Consider the following 16,567-nt stretch of genomic DNA (forward strand, 5'->3'; position numbering starts at 1 on the left):
TAGAGTCAAAAATGGTATTTCCAACCCAAAAAAAAAAGGCAAATCTGAAATCTCATAGAAGCCGGTGGCGCTCTCCCAAGTCAACAAAGTGACATGCTGTTAGGATCAAAATATTGGTAAGTTTAAAAAATATAAGAACCATAATAAAATTATTAAAAAAATTGAGAACCAAATTTAAAACATGACCAAAATAGAGGCAAAAAAGGTATTTTCAACCCAAAAAAAAAAAAAAGGAAAAAAAAAAAGGCAAATCTGAAATATCATAGAAGCCGGTGTCCCAAGTCAACAATCGGTATGTTTGGCATTGAACGGCTAATGTGAAAAGCAAAAGCTGCACTTTCCTTTTGAAATTCCCAAAAAAAAAAAAAAAAAAATTGCAAATAGAGGAAGGACGTTCCATCCCTCGCTAGCAGTAGCAGAGTAGTAGTATTAGATTTAGAGCAGAAACAAAAGAGAGCAAGGAAGGACGTTCCACATTCAAGCTATTATGCGCTGGAGTTGGTTCATGCCATTTCATCATTTCATTTTTAAAAGAAGAGAGGAAACAGAGGAAAGAGAGGAAAGAGAGAGATTGTTTTATGAGAATGGAAGCCTGTTACTTGAGAAGCTGATTGCCTCTTGCAATGCCAAGCCTATTCCCATCCGTACCTTCTCCCCTCAACAACTCCGCCAAGCAACCAACAACTTTTCTTCTGAAAAGCTGGTATTGGGGTTCTCTATTTGGTACAAGGGTTCTGTTGAAGGACGATTTGTTGTCATTAAGGGTTCTTTTGTTCGCAATGTCAAGCCTATTCCCATCCGTACCTTCTCCCCTCAACAACTCCGCCAAGCAACCAACAATTATCCTTCTCAACATCTGGGAATTTATTGGTACAAAGGTTCTCTTGAAGGACGAATTGTTCTCATTAAGCGTTTAGATAATTTGGCCTACATAGCCATCAATGATTTAGTGATTTCTGCACAAATGAGTGGTCACAGCAATGTATTAAAGCCCATAGGTTGTTGTCTCCACACTCGAATTCCCATTTTGGTGTTTGAATTTGCCGCCAATGGTTTACTTGCAGATCGAATTTATGTCTCCCGTGTTACTGAACTGCAACATGAGCCGATGGTGTGGGAGAAAAGGTTAAAGATTGCAAGGCAGATTGCTCATACTCTTTCTTATTTCCATACTGCCTTCCCTAGACCTGTCATCCACATGGGTATCTTCATGCACAGTATCTTATTAGATGAACATGATGTTCCCAAATTGTCGTACTTTCATTTTTCTGTATCAATTCCCGAAGGTGAAGCTGACGTGGACGCTCCTTTTCGTTCAATATTCTGCGCCCCGGAGTTTGAAGCAACAGGCAAGGCAACTGAGAAAGCTGATGTATATGCTTTTGGTCGGATTCTTCTTGAACTTTTAACTGGAGAGGATTCTCTTAATATAACCCGATTTACAATTGATAAAGATTCTACTTTAGTAGCATACCTACATAACCGTGCACAAGGTAGTTGCATAAACGAGATTATGGACCCTGCAATCTTGGCTGAAGATGGGGATGGAGTTGCTAGTTTACAGCATCAATTACAAGCTGTGGTGGACCTTGGCTTGACATGTACAGAGGAAGATCCACAAAGAAGGCCAACTATGGTAGATGTCACCAAGCAACTCAGGCGGATTGAGAGGTTCGTTCCATCACTAATTATTTACTCACTTGATTTCATCCAATCATATGTTATACATAAACAGATTCACATTATTGCATATCCAAATGATTTAGGCATGACAACAAACAAAATTTACTCACTTGATTTTCAAACAAATGGCCATGGATGGAATTTAGAAAAGTTAAAAAAGCTAATTTGATGGAGAGCCATTTAATGACATTATTAAATCCCCATTGCTACTAAGAAGCAGTCCTAACAAACTGGTATGCATCTTAAGTAATGAAGGAGAATTCTCTATGAGATCAGCTAATGGTATTTCTCAATCATACAGGTTCACACAAACCGGTGAAGTGCTTTTGGGAAATTTGCAGAATTTAAAGCTTCGTGAGAGTTTTGAAGAGCATGCTTCTGCATCATTGAAAAGGAATGCTTCTAGTGATGAAATCCAAGCAGTGAACAAAGCCTCTGAAAGGCCTCTTGAAGTTTGATTGTGATGCAACTGAATGATGACAGAACTTGTATGGCAGTTTTAACCTGTAATTGGGAAGTTATCATTATGGCAAACCCTTAAGGTATGTATTGATGCTATAAGAACTGGAGGATAGGTTGTTATTGGCAAAGGGGTTTGATAATTGTTCTTTTGTTTGAATAAAAGGAATGCAAACTAAGTAGTTCATGGTCTTAGTAACTGGCTATGTATAGTGGTTTGTTGGGGGAAAAAAAGACTCCTGTACTGTTTAATTGGTTTGTAAATTTTCTTTTTCCAGATTATATATGATTTCTCAATTTAGTTTGGCAAACCTTTTGATGGAACTCTGCTGGAGAAATATAGTTGCATAGGGCTGCTTGAACTTTGTACAGTAGTGGAGAGAGATACATCAAAGAAAAAACTCTAGGTCACACACTCACACTAACTCATTTAACGTGCAAAAACTCTAATCCAATTGCCCAGGGTATCAATCTATGCTAAGACAGATATTTGGCATTGTAAACATATCTAGATGCCTTATCCCACAATCACAAAGGATTGTCACAATAGGACCAATACAGTTTGTCAAAAAAGCAAGTGTTGTTGGTTCAAACACTAGGCCCCCTGATGATGGAGGATTGAGAAATCAAGTGATGTTCGAGAATAAAAAAATAAATTTCCAAGCAATTCCTTTTCAAAAAAATAAAATTTCCAGGCAATTGCTTTCCAATTAAGCTTCAAGAGGCCTCTGAAAGGCCTCCTAAAGCTTAATTGTGATGCAATTGAGTGATTACAGAGCTTCTATGATGTTTAGTTGGCTTGTAAATTTCAATTATGATGCAAGTAAAATGGAATTTTGTTAATGAATTATAACATGTGGTAACAATAATATTCTCAATGTTGAAGACTTCAACTAGCTTTCGCTAATTGATTGATAACAATGGAAATCTGGAATGGTATGCTCATTTAGACAAGCAAAGCATTGTGTCCTTTTGTCCTTTCAATATAATTTACATTTTATGAATAAGAGGAGAGTGGGACTAGTTAATCATGCAATAGATTCACATTATTGCATATCCAAGTGTTTTAGGCATGTCAACAGGCATAACTACTTAGTTGATTTCAGAATATTTCTTGATTCACGACGTCTCAAAGGTTGTCATTCAAGAACTGAGTTGATTTCAAAAGGCTTCAAGCAAGATTAGTATACATTATACAATGTATATATCCTTCTAGTAAGCTGGAACTTAGTCTGGCAGATTTATTTCCACCTGACAGTGGTTTTAATTGTTGATGAGAATTTGGGTAGGAAAAAACATATACACTATTGCCCCACAATTGATCATAATAACTGGTATATCTGCATTAACTCATTCCATTTCTCTTGGAAAAATGATATCAATACAGCTCTGAAAGAAAATACATATTGATGTCCCAAAAATAATGAACCAAAAATTGTCAACATGAAGATTATTTTTGGTTTTCTGGATATATGTCAACATGTCTCAACATGTCAACGTGAGGGAAGCATCACAAGAGCAATGTTTCTTGCTTACATGCATGCGCTGGGCTATAGTTGGCAGTATATTACACAAAAATGTCAGATCTTCTGTTAATATATGGTTGTTTGCAAAGCTTATTCTGAATTATGCTTGAACTTCCTGTCAAATTGGAGACTTTTATGTCCTAGGCAGAGTTTATAATTGTTTCAATAACCCATTTCCACATATTTGTTACTAATTCATGTCCCTGTAGTTCATTTAGTGGGTTTAGTAGATTGACCATAAATCTTTCAGCTTTGTTTGCACATACACCTTACATTAGGATGAATGGAACTCCAGGTGTATGAGCTTGGTCCTTCGAAGTTGATAACTACCTGATGTTCATAACACTAATATATTTTCTGAATTTGTTTCTTGTGTCTTGGGGTCACATGTGATTCTCGTGTGATTAATCATTGACGGGGTTATCTTTTCACAAGGACAATTTGTTTCATCCATTGCTGTGCTTTTTAGCTTGCACTTTTTCCTAAGCAATTAAATGAATTATACATAATTCACTATATATGTATATGTTGCTGAGAAACTGTGGGAAAGAAGAGGAAAGTTTTTGTATTTTTTTTATATTGGGTTTTCTGGATTTATGTCTACATGTCTTGACGTAATTGTTTAATTATGCTATTGTGTTATGAGTGTAGTATTTCATTTGAAAATTGTTGGTTTCACTATGCTCTTTTTTTTTTTTTTTTTTTACTAACACGCCACAACCAAAGCTACATGCAATAGTTAGTTTCACTATGCATGGTTTTTGGTGATGGCATTGCAATTGGATGTGTTAGTGTATAGTTGTTGATGCGCAGGGCTTGTGATTTGGATTTGGATTTGTGGGTCTTGTTGATTTTTATTGGTGGAGTTATGAGTTTGGTGTTGCATGAATATTTGGAATTGGGCATGTCTTGTATTGTGTGATTTCTCAGTTCTAGACTGCATTGTGTTAAAGTTTTTCTTTTTAACCCATCAGTGTTAAATTGGGTATGTGTGGGCATTAGAGGTTTAACAAAGAAATGTATTTAGTATTTGACTTTGTCTCAGGAGCTGTCTGCACATTTCAAATTGCAGAAAAGTTTTGTTCTAAAAATAAATGTAGAGAAGCTGAAATACTTTAAGGGGTTTTCTTTAGACATTAGAGTTGAAGAGATTAAATTGTTGTATTAGAAAGATGACCATCTCTAATGTTTCAAAAATGTCTTTTACTGAGCCAATAAAAGAATGTCCTATCTATTGATATAGCTAAATCATGGAACCTGGGAAAAAAATAGGGACCTGAAATCAGAAGTTATATTTTACTTAAAATTTATGAAGGGAATGAGTATATGCCTAAAAAGTTGTTTTAGTTGTTGTCATGAAAAAGAAATTGAGAATATGTGGCCTACTGATTTGATATCTTCATTCCTGATGTTATTATGTTTATTTGATGGGAATAACTATAAAACTGTTAAATGAGTTTCCATTCTAATGAACATGGATGAATATAGTTAGCTGAGGATTAAGTTGTCAGTGTGAGGGAAACATCACAAAAGCAATGTTTCTTACTTACATGTATGCACTGAGCTATAGGTGGCACTATATTACACATAAATGTCAGATCATTTGTTAATATATGGTTATTTGCAATGCAATTATGCTTAAGTTTCCTGTCAAAGTGGAGACTGTTATGTCCCCGGAAGAGTTTATTATTGTTTCAATGGGCCATTTCCACATATCTTTTTACTAACTCATTTCCTGTAGTTCATTTAGTGGGTTTAGTAGATTGACCATAAATTAGACTTAGTGATCTTTAAGCTTTGTTTGCGCATACATCTTACATTAGGATGATTGGAACTCCATGTGTATGAGCTTGGTCCTTTGAAGTTTATAACTATCTAATGTTCATAACTCTAATGTATGTTTCTGAATTTGTTTGTTGTGTCTTGAGGTCACACATGATGATTATTATGTGATTAATCATTGACGGGCTAATTTTTCACAAGGACAATTTGTTTCATCCATTCCTGTGCTTTTTCGCTTTCACTGTTTCCTAAGCAATTAAATGAATTATACATTATTTACTATATATGTATATGTTGTTGCCCATTTTTTTTTTTTTTTATGTTGATATGGTTATGCAGTCTCTGTCTTTCCATCTTTTAGAAGACATAGTAAGAATATGAGTAATTATTCAGTAGAGACTGCTATGAGTAGAGGATTCAGCGAGTATAGAACGTAATGCCTTTCATGTGGCACTTGATAAATTTGGAGTCTTTGTAGTCTTTGAATTGCTCTAATTTGAAGTTGAGTTTGATATGTCTTAATTGTTAAAATCTCATTTATCCTGTTTACCAATTGAAGAATAGTAAATGTTAAGTTTCTTTCTTTAGCGTAAGTATTGTTCATTTTGATGGGAGTAATATGCAGCCTTCTCACAGGCCATACTTGATGAATTGACATGTAACTAATTGGTGGACTGTTTGTGGTCTGCAAGAGTGGAAGGTGTAACATCTATCACTGTCTCAAGGAACAATGTCTTTAGTTGTGTCATTACTTGTTACATCATTAGTAATTATCATATTGGAGAGAGAGTGTTTTCATCTTGTTATAATATCCCTTGTAGTTTGTATTCACAGATTGATTTCGTAGTTTAACCTTATATGTTAGTGTAATAGTGAGTAGATGTGATGGTAATTGTGATCTTGATGAATATGTTCTTTCACTTTTCGGTGACCTGTTTTTGTGACTGATCAAATTTAAAAAAAAATGGGTTTGTGTAGGTGTCATCAGCATTAACTTCTCTAAATTTTTTTAGGTGTCTCTTATTGTGCTTACATTAATCTATGTCCTTTATATGCATCAGACACTGATGGATTCGTGATTCCAAGCTTGGAAATAGGAGACTTAGATCGGAGTAAAACTGATGTTTCAGAAGTAGAAGCCTCAAAACCTCCTTCTCCAAAGGTCAGTCTCAAGAATCCTACACTATTCATTACAAAAGAAAAGGAAAAAAAAAATAGTCTGTAGATTATGGGACTACTTATGCATTTAAGTCTGTATTTTAAAATCTGTGTTTTTTTTCACTTTTGCAGGCCAAAAAAGAAGAGAATATCTACCTAGGTCCACACGGAGCACCTCCTTCACAGTCAAAGCAGCAAGAGCCAAATTCTGCTGGTCGTAAGCAGCGGTTCAAGCAAAAATTGAAGGAAGCAGATGAGAGGACCAGTGGGACAGGTCGGGAGAATAAGTTAGAGAGTCTCAGAGAACTTGTGGGTGGTGGCAAAGCCACCGGCAACATGACAAAGGGCTCTACCAGGGATTGGCTAGACCCACATTGTCATGAGTCTCAGTTTGAGAAGTGGGATCCCCAGTGAGTGGAATATTTGAGAGCTTTTTAAACTGCACACAGGGTTATCTTTGGAGACTGAATTTATAAAAGGTTATGTATTTTGCAATAAATTTTCAACCAGGCCTTTGAGATTTGCTTTTGCTGCGAAAGATTCTTTAAGTAGCATTTCCGATGTTTGGGTTGTATTTGCTGCAGTTGGTGTTTGGCCCTTCTCTTATTTTGTGCTCCTTCCACTTTGAGTTTCGGTCACTGTTGGATCTTTAAAAAAAATAAAAAAATGATGATAATAACCTCAAGCGGAATTTTGCTTGTTCTTTAAAACCCCAGGATTATGGCTTGAAAACCTTGAATGAGGTGCAGAACATTAGGTGGCCCATGTGTGGTAATGTCCAAATGTAGTCAGTTAGCAAAGCTGAAGCCAATTATGCTTTGAATTAAATCTTGAGTAAAAGCTTAATTGATTTGCACGTAATTCTCTCGCCTCTAACTATACATTTAAATTAGGCTATAGTAGAAATTCTATCTTGTAAAAAAAAAAAAAAAAAAACCTTTTACCAAAAACTAATGCTGACCTTGGAATATTATATGTGAGAATATACAGAAAGTTGAGTTGAAGTTAATATCATTGAATAATTTTTTTATTATCTAATTAATTGTTATATTCATCATGTTTGTAAAATATAAAGTTAATAATAGATAGATAAATATTTATTATATAAAATGCTTATATTTTGAGATATTTTTGCACTTTCAAATTATTCGCACAATAGGATTATGAATCTATATTAAATGATAGCCAATTAACTCAAAGTTTGGTGTTCATATTAAAAATAACGAGAACGTGTAATTTAGTAAAGAGATTTTCAACGTATTAATCTAATAAAAAAAAATAAAATAAATGATGTAATGTTCACAAAAGTTATAATTTATATCTATATATATATATATATATATATATGAAAGAGAATATGAGTTAGGATTAAGTTGCGCATATAATGTAAGTTTGTAACTCTTAGAGATGTTAAACTAATCTATAACTTTATATATTATTGGATTTTAATATTCTTTATTTTTTTTAGAAGGATATTGGATTAATATTCTGAGAATTCGAATATATGTATATTCCATCATATGTTTATATTTCTAATAGAGTATCCAAAATTTTGTTTAGGGAAAACAAGAATTATTTTAGCTTTTGCTTTTGAGAGAGAGAGAGAGAGAGAGAGAGAGAGTCCTTTGAGTGCATTTGGGATTCGATTTTTCTAAGTGTCATTAGGGTTGTCATTCTAAATTTTTAGTTAAACTTTTTCCTCAACGCCACTTGTGAACGTTGATATAAGGTCAATCCACATAATTTTTGTGCTTCACATGTATTTGTTTTCCATTTTTTTTTTAAATTTTGCATAAATCCATTATACTAGAGTGTGTTGCGTATGTAGCATCTTTATTTATTTATTTTTTTGGGTAGTGTTTATCAAAAGATATGGTATTTGGTAATTTTTACGTTAAATTTGTTACAAAAAAACTAAAAGTTGGATTATTTTCAAAAAATGTTGAGGCAAAAAACAAAAAACAAAAAATTTAATGACAATACTTTTTGCTTTCTATATTTTGGTCATATTTATAATTTGGTATTCAAGTTTTTATAACTTTATTTTGATCTCTATATTTTTAAACTTGTTGTCTTTTTGGTCCCTATTATAATCTCATTTACAAAGAATGTCTAAGTAATAAATGGACTTATTTACAAAGAATACCTAAGTAATAAATGGAATGCACTACTAGTTTGAAATTACTTCTTTTTTCTTTTTTTATAAGTTAGATGATGTCGGGATCAAAATAATAGTAAGTTTAAAGATATAAGAACAAAAAGAAGGTAATAAAAAATTGAGGACAAAATTAAAAACATGACCAAAATAGAGGACCATAAAATAAATAAATAAAAGCAAATACTATAGAAACCGGTGGGCCCCTCCAAAGTCAACACACGGTATGGATTGGCTTTGAAGGGCTAAGGTGAGTTTGGTTTAAATTTTTGAAGTTGGGTTTTTTGAAAAAGTTGAGTTTTCAAAAAGTGCATATTGAAAAAGTGTTTTTTTAAAAAGCTGAGTGTTTGGTAAAAACTGTTAAAAAGTGTTTTTTTTTTTAAAATTGAGTGTTTAGCTAGCACTTATAAAGGTGGAAGTTTGAGTTATAAATTACCAAAAAGGACAAGATATATATATATATATATATAAGAGAATTCTTTATTTTAATTATCTCTCTTAATGCAAGTTATGGACACAACATTTTTACAAAAATTTCATAATAAAGTCTATATGACAAGTTATTAATGGTAGATAAAAAAATAATAATGTCATTAGTAGGTTCAAATGAGAACCAATAACAACTTACTGTGTAAAATTTATTATGAGAAGTGTTACGTTCACAACATTTTTTGCAATATTTTTACAACAAAATTTATGTGGAAAGTTGTTACTAGTTCTAATTTGAACCCAGAACTGAAATTATTTTTTACTAACCAATATTAACTAATAATAATTTGTTACTTAAAATTTATTGTGAAAATATTACGGTAGCATTTCTCAATTAGGATTTTTTATTTTTTATATTATTTTTCTTTTCTTCATTTCACTTTCAGCCATACGTTTCATTTCTTTTTCTTTTTTTTCTCCTCCACACACGTGTCCACTATCTCTACCCCCCTTCTTTTATTTTCCTTTTCTCCCTCATTCTCCCTCATTTAGAACGTTCTAGGGAGCTCCATTCTCTCTTTCTTTCTCCAGCTCTCTCTCTCTCTCTCTCTCTCTCTCTCTTTTTACTTGATTCCAAAACTCTCTTTGTGATAAGAAAATTTTCCTTTTCTTCCTCATTCAAGAACATTCTAGGGAGCTCTCATCTTCGTGCTGTTGCTCATCTTCATCCCCAACCCAATCCAGATGAGTCAGATGGCTTCTGTCTTCTGTCCTTTTTTTTTTTTTTTTTTTCCTGTTATGATTTGATTAATTTTAAGAATGTGTTTTTGAGTTTGTATACTGATAATCTGATTATGCTTGAGTTTAGAGATGTTTGAGAGAAAGATTGTTGTGTTTGTAGTGTTTGTTTTGTAGCAGAGCTGCACAGAGAGGACCTTTGTAGCAGCACAGTGGGCAATTTGGTAATTTAACACTACCTCAACGGTAATATTGATGAAACACGCACGGACTTTCTGATTATGGACCTCCTGAGCTCCTTTTTGCAAATGCACGTTTTTTTCACAAACTCAAAACATAACTTTTAACAGAAAGTTACTTTTTGAACCTAACCAAATGGGCTTTTTGGGCTGGGGGTTTCAAAACGTGCGTTTCAGCTTCTAAAAGCTGAAACAAACGGGCACTAATGTGAAAAGCAAAAGCTGCACTTTCCTTTTGAAATTCCAAAAAAAAAAAAAAAAAAAAAAGCAAATAGAGGAATTCAGCTGCACTTGCTCTTTACTTTCGATGATGAATTAAATGAGTTTACAATAAAAATGCCCTCATTGTCATTCAGCTGAGCCTCGCTCCCTAGCAGAGTAGTAGTAGAGCACAAACAAAAGAGAGCAAGGACATTCCACATTCAAGCTATTATGCGCTGGAGTTGGTTCACCGATCAATTCTTTAATAAAAGAAAGCAAAGAGAGAGCGTTTTATGAGAATGGAAGCCTGTTACTTGAGAAGCTAATTGCCTCTTGCAATGCCAAGCCTATTCCCATCCGTACCTTCTCCCTTCAACAGCTCCTCCTAGCAACCAACAACTTTTCTTCTGAACATCTGGCATATTATCGGGCCTATTTGTACAAGGGTTATCTTGAAGGACGAATTGTTGTCATTAAGCGTTTAAATGGGGCCAGTTTTGCCATCAATGATTTAGTGATTTCTGCACAAATGAGTGGTCACAGCAATGTATTAAAGCCCATAGGTTGTTGTCTCCACACTCCATCTCCCATTTTTGTGTATGAATTTGCCGCCAATGGTGTCCTTGCATATCGAATTCATGTCTCCAGTGTTACTGAACGACAACATGAGCCGATGGTGTGGGAGAGAAGGTTAAAGATTGCAAGGCAGATTGCTCATGCTCTTTCTTATCTCCATACTGCCTTCCCAAGACCTGTCATCCACATGAATATAGATATGCGCAGTATCTTATTAAATGAACATGATGTTCCCAAATTGTCCGGCTTTTATTTTTCTGTATCTATTCCCGAAGGTGAAACTGACGTGGAAGTTCATTACCGCTGTTTGAATCCAAGGGTCTTTGCCCCAGAGTTTAATGCAACAGGCAAGGTAATGGAGAAAACTGATGTATTTGATTTTGGTCGGTTTCTTTTTGAACTTTTAACTGGAGAGGATTCTCGTAAAATATTGATGAAGATACTACTTTAGTAGCATACATACATAACCGTGCTCAACGTAGTTGCATAAACGAGATTGTTGATCCTGCAATCTTGGCAGAAGATGGGGAAGGAGGGCCTAGCCTAGAGCAACAATTACAAACTTTCCTGGACCTTGGCTTGGCATGTACAGAGGAAGATCCACAAAGAAGGCCAACTATGGTGGATGTCACCAAACAACTCAGGCAGATTGAGAGGTTATTTCCATTACTAATTATTTACTCACTTGATTTCATCCAATCATATGTTATACATAAACAGATTAACATTATTACATATCCAAATAATTTAGGCATGACAACAAACAAAATTTACTCACTTGATTTTCAAACAAATGGCCATGGATGGAATTTAGAAAAGTTAAAAAAGCTAATTTGATGGAGAGCCATTTAATGACATTATGAAATCCCCATTGCTACTAAGAAGCAGGCCTAATAAATTGGTATGCATCTTAAGTAATAAAGGAGAATTCTCTATGAGATCAGCTAATGGTATTTCGCAATCACACAGGTTCACACAAACGGGTGAAGAGCTTGGGGGAAATTTGCAGAATTTAAAGCTTCTTGAGAGTTTTGAAGAGCATGCTTCTACATCATTGAAAAGGAATGCTTCTAGTGATGAAATCCAAGTAGTGAATGAAGCCTCTGAAAGGCCTCTTGAAGTTTAATTGTGATGCAACTGAATGATGACAGAGCTTGTATGGCAGTTTTAACCTGTGATTGGGAAGTTATCATTATGGCAGACCCTTAAGGTATGTATTGATGCTATAAGAACTAGAGGATAGGTTGTTATTGGCAAAGGAGTTTGATAATTGTTCTTTTGTTTGAAAAAAAGGAATGCAAACTAAGTAGTTCATGGTCTTAGTAACTGGCTATGTATAGTGGTTTGTTGAGGAAAAAAAGACTTTTGTATTGTTTAGTTGGTTTGTAAATTTTCTTTTTCCAGAATATATATGATTTCTCAATTTAGTTTGACAAACCTTTTTCTTTTTGCAAAATAGTCTTAAATTTTAATCATTCATGTGAATTTGGGTTGAGAATTCATTAAATAAATTATTGCTCCACAATTGATCTTCTAATTGGTATAATTGCAGTTAACACCTTCCCTTTGAATGAGATAAATACTGTTGTCCTAAAAAGTATGAAACAAAAATGTCTTTATCCTAACAAACAAAGATGTGCTTAATCCTTCTCTACTTTTACTGCTCCAGTTCATTGTTATCCTCTTAAATTCAAAAGGCACCTTCTGATGGAACTCTGCTGGAGAAATATAGTTGCATAGGGCTGCTTGAACTTTGTACACTAATGGAGAGATACATCAAAGAAAAAACTTGAGTGGTGATTTCAAGCAGCCTTAAGTGGTGAAGCCCTAGGTTTGTTATATTTTTTCTTTATAAATACCTAGACAAGTTTACAAACCTTGTACTACATCAAATATGGTAGCAGAGCAAAAATTGACCCATTTACCGAAATTCACAACCCAAAATGACCACAACTATATGCAGCTTTTGAAACAACCTCATCAAAGCATTCAAACACTACCCCCCTCCTCAGTCAATCATACCAATCCATATTAGGATCTCAACTAAAACACCATCTGCCAAGTCCGCGTCAAGTTGTGTTGGTCCTTGCCTTGACATGTACTGAGTAAGATATAGAGAAAACGCTAACAATGATAGATGTTACCAAAGATTTGGGTAGATTGAGAGGCTTGTTCCATGGTTGATTATTTCTCATTTGTTTCATCAAAGTACCTTTCCAACTAGAATAGCCTCTTATGTAAGCATTCAAAATTCAAATTTTACAATGAAATCAAGTTTCCAAAAACACAATTTCAATGTAAAATGAGTTTATACTGAAGTTGTGTTTTCAATTTAGTTTGGAAAACCTTATTCTCTTGACAAAATAGTCTTAAATTTTAATCATTCAGGTGAATTTGGGTCTTAAATTCATTAAATAACTTATTGCCCCACAATTGTTCGTCTAACTAAAATAATTGTAGTTAACACATTCCCTTTGAATGAGATAAATACTGTTATTCTGAAAAGGATGAAACAAAAATGTCATTATCCTTACAAACAGAGATGTACATAGTCCTTATCTAGAATTACTGCACCAGTTCATTGTTATCCTCTTAAATTTACAAGGCACCTTCTAAGGGAACTTTGCTGGAGAAATATAGCTACATAGGGCTGCTTGAACATTGGTAGAAGTGGAGAGAAACAACCGAGTCAAGAATCGAGGTCACACTAACTCATTTGATGCCCAAAAACTCTAATCCAATTACCCTGGGTATCAATCTACGCTGAGATAGATATTTGGCATTGTAATACATACACACATTGTAATACATACACACACACACAGAGACAAAAAGAGTTTTGTTGGTGTGGACACTAGGCCACTGGATGATGGAGGATCAGGGATGGACGTTAAGAGCCACAATAATGAGTTTTAATTTTGAATTATAACATGTGTGTGGTTATAACATATTCACATTGTTGCATATCCAAATGTTTTAGGCACGCCAGCAGGTTGATTTCAAGTCTTCCTATTTCACAATGGCTCAGAAGTTAAGAGATTAAAAGGTAGAACTAAGTTAATTTTCAAAATGCTTTATTGTTTATAATGACTGAAAGGTTAGAGATTAGAAGGAAAAGCCAAGCAAGATAAGTAGTATTCATTGTTAATATCCTTCTACAATGATGCTCTAAGAGTCATATTCACAGTAAAATGAACTAACTACTCAAAATTTTTTGGCAAACTTATTTCCTCTTGACATTGCCATAGACCATAATAACTGGTAATTGGCATTAATTCATTCAACTTCACTTGACAAAATGATTTCAATCATCCTTGTACACAGCTTTGAATACAATATATATTGTACACCTCTTAATGAAAATACATATTGGTGTCTTGAATAGAATGAAACAAAAAATTGACATTATCTTAACCGAGATGTACAAAATTTTGTTAGAGAAATATAATCGCATAGGCCTACCCAAACTTTGGATGGAGGTAAAATAAACATCTAGGTCAAAGCTCTTGATCACACTAACTCATCTGATGTCCCAGAAGCTCTAATCTTGTAGCCTTGAGAGTCAATCCATGCTGAGATAGATATTGAGCACTGTAAAACTTATTCAGATGACTTATCTCACTATCACAAATCATAGTTACAATAGAGTGACTAAGGCCAATGGATTGTGTCACTGAACATCTGATGGCTCGGACACAATTCATGGCCAATGAACTTCCAAGAAAGAACCCATCATTCTTCAAAAGAAACCTGATAAAAGTTCAAGAAGCATAGCATTAAAACACACAAAGTATTTGTGTTCTAGCAAAGGAAAATGGGTGAAAGAATGGATTTTTTTTTTTTTTGGTTTGTCATCTGGAAAATATTAATGGTGGAAAAAAAAGGGAAAAATCCACAGTACAGTAGAATCAACAAAACAACAAACTGGTAGAATGGGCCCAATCTTTTTCCCATTGGTTTCATTTCTCATCCTATCAAGTATCAACGAAATATATCACTTTAGAAAAACAAAGGCATGCACTTACCAAGACATTTCAACAACTTCCAAATCTGTGCCTCTGAAAGCCCCGTCAAGTTTTGCCGTCATGAAATTCTATGATAATCTATTTATTCCAAGTTCTTCTGTTATTGTGTCAAATGGATTCTTCATTCTTCGTCCTCTCTAGTGTGCATCGCCCCTCCTTGTAACATTTTTGAATAAACCAGAACCAGGGGGATCTATCAAGAAGCACTTATTGTTGAAATTCTTTTCCTGTTGAACACATGCTAAGGGATTCATTGACAAATATAATATGAATGTTTAAATTAAAGGAGGGAAAATAAAATGACTTGGAGAATCATGGAAAGACCAGCCACTGTCTGTCCTGTGCCTGCAGTTGCGACAAATGCATCTAAACTACCTTGTTTGTTGCCAAATCTCAGGCCCTGTACCCTTATTGTGTGCTCAGAAGTTTGATAGATTTTCAAAATGATCAGCAAAGAAGCGAACTTTACAATTATGCGGTAGAGCCAAACTTTGTTTCTCTTCACCAGTTGTGTAATCAATGGTTTGTTCCACAAGGTTTCCATTCATTTGGTCAGCTTCTCTATGCTTTGATGCTGCTTCATTCGCTTCCAGAGCCCTTCTCCGTGTAATATTCACAAAGTGGTTTGTGTTTGTAATTGAGACAGGTCTTACCCTTTCAACAATAGCTCCAAGGGATTCAAGTATTTGAGACTTGGACAAATTTGCAATGAGATGAAAAATTAAGTAGGTTGCAGTTCAAAAAAGAGGGGCAAAGAAAGCTAAAGGGAAAAAAAGAGGCTATGTCATATTTGAGTAGTTAGACAGGCAGTCATTGATCTCCTACAGCTTTCCTCACCAAGCCAACATATTTTGAAATCTAAAAATTCTTCACATTTCAGAGTCTTCAGACACCTACAATAATTGGATCCTACCTCTCAAAAACAGATGTGAAAAACTGGCTACAATAATAATCCTAGAGATGATAAGAAGACAATTCTTGCTCTATCTTGCTTCAAGCCTTATCTAACAACTAAATTGCATATGGTGTGGTCGGTGTGGATATTCTTGTGCAAGAGGTTAAGCTAAAGAAATGGTTTAAGCATGTTGAACTGGAAGCAAGATATAATTATCATTTTCAAAATTTCAAGGAACTTTATATATTTCAAGAATCAAGTATACCCAAGTGTTTCCTGCTGCTATCAAATTGTCCATGGTGCATATTTTCCCTCACTAGTCAATAACGTAAACATTGAAGATCATGGCAGGAATAAGAGAAAGTCATTGGTCACGGAACTCTGCTCATTGAAAACACATTCCAAATACACATTCCCAATAGCAGTATTATCAGGGATAACCACAAGGCATTTGCATCAATAGGGGTATGGGCAACTGTAGCAAGCACTCCCCTCAGTAATAACAACTCGAGCTAGGTTCCCTGATACCAAAGCTAGCATAGAGCCACAAATTGAAATGCAAGCAAAATAAAATCAACCCTAATTATCAACAAACACAACATCCTATACTAAACATAAATTTCCAAACTTAGCATCACCTTCTTTACTATACAACAAGGCACTGGTTTCACTAGCTATTTGTTAATTTAGAGAGCCTTAAT

The 16,567-nt window shown here is 34.4% G+C and overlaps 3 protein-coding genes and 1 pseudogene across 4 annotated transcripts; 3 read left to right on the forward strand and 1 right to left on the reverse strand.

Annotated features, from left to right (window-relative positions):
• The first annotated feature begins 257 nt into the window (after positions 1-257).
• Positions 258-12,349, forward strand: LOC126722139 (serine/threonine-protein kinase ZRK1-like). Of its 2 annotated transcripts, XM_050425294.1 has the most exons (3): positions 258-1,671; positions 1,985-2,187; positions 12,119-12,349. In XM_050425294.1, the coding sequence occupies exons 1-2, from the start codon at positions 488-490 to the stop codon at positions 2,139-2,141; spliced, it is 1,341 nt and encodes a 446-aa protein (XP_050281251.1). In that variant the 5' UTR covers positions 258-487; the 3' UTR covers positions 2,142-2,187; positions 12,119-12,349. The 2 variants fall into 2 exon arrangements, with proteins under 2 accessions (XP_050281251.1, XP_050281250.1); XM_050425293.1 differs by lacking the exon at positions 12,119-12,349 and having other exon boundaries at positions 1,985-2,453.
• Positions 3,063-7,318, forward strand: LOC126721952 (uncharacterized). Its single transcript, XM_050425096.1, has 4 exons — positions 3,063-3,078; positions 3,319-3,357; positions 6,512-6,612; positions 6,741-7,318. The coding sequence occupies exons 1-4, from the start codon at positions 3,063-3,065 to the stop codon at positions 7,020-7,022; spliced, it is 438 nt and encodes a 145-aa protein (XP_050281053.1). The 3' UTR covers positions 7,023-7,318.
• Positions 10,900-12,072, forward strand: LOC126721955 (serine/threonine-protein kinase ZRK1-like). Its single transcript, XM_050425097.1, has 3 exons — positions 10,900-11,368; positions 11,467-11,602; positions 11,916-12,072. Exons 1-3 carry the CDS (start codon positions 10,900-10,902, stop codon positions 12,070-12,072), a joined length of 762 nt encoding a protein of 253 aa, XP_050281054.1.
• Positions 12,350-14,461: 2,112 nt separating the features above from the next.
• Positions 14,462-16,316, reverse strand: LOC126721957 (cysteine synthase 2-like; annotated as a pseudogene).
• Positions 16,317-16,567: the final 251 nt, after the last annotated feature.

This window comes from Quercus robur, chromosome 4 (assembly GCF_932294415.1).
Source record: "Quercus robur chromosome 4, dhQueRobu3.1, whole genome shotgun sequence".
Classification (NCBI taxonomy): Eukaryota; Viridiplantae; Streptophyta; class Magnoliopsida; order Fagales; family Fagaceae; genus Quercus; species Quercus robur.

Bases quoted from the DNA above. Each gene is read 5' to 3' on its own strand.
- LOC126721952 (XM_050425096.1), top strand. The intron at 3,358-6,511 runs GTAAGCTGGAAC...TATATGCATCAG, and splicing joins ACAATGTATATATCCTTCTA to ACACTGATGGATTCGTGATT. The intron at 6,613-6,740 runs GTCAGTCTCAAG...TCACTTTTGCAG, and splicing joins CAAAACCTCCTTCTCCAAAG to GCCAAAAAAGAAGAGAATAT.
- LOC126721955 (XM_050425097.1), top strand. From the start codon at position 10,900: ATGAGTGGTCACAGCAATGTATTAAAGCCCATAGGTTGTTGTCTCCAC. The intron at 11,369-11,466 runs GTAAAATATTGA...CAATCTTGGCAG, and splicing joins TTTAACTGGAGAGGATTCTC to AAGATGGGGAAGGAGGGCCT. The intron at 11,603-11,915 runs GTTATTTCCATT...GCAATCACACAG, and splicing joins CAACTCAGGCAGATTGAGAG to GTTCACACAAACGGGTGAAG.
- LOC126722139 (XM_050425294.1), top strand. From the start codon at position 488: ATGCGCTGGAGTTGGTTCATGCCATTTCATCATTTCATTTTTAAAAGA. The intron at 1,672-1,984 runs GTTCGTTCCATC...TCAATCATACAG, and splicing joins CAACTCAGGCGGATTGAGAG to GTTCACACAAACCGGTGAAG.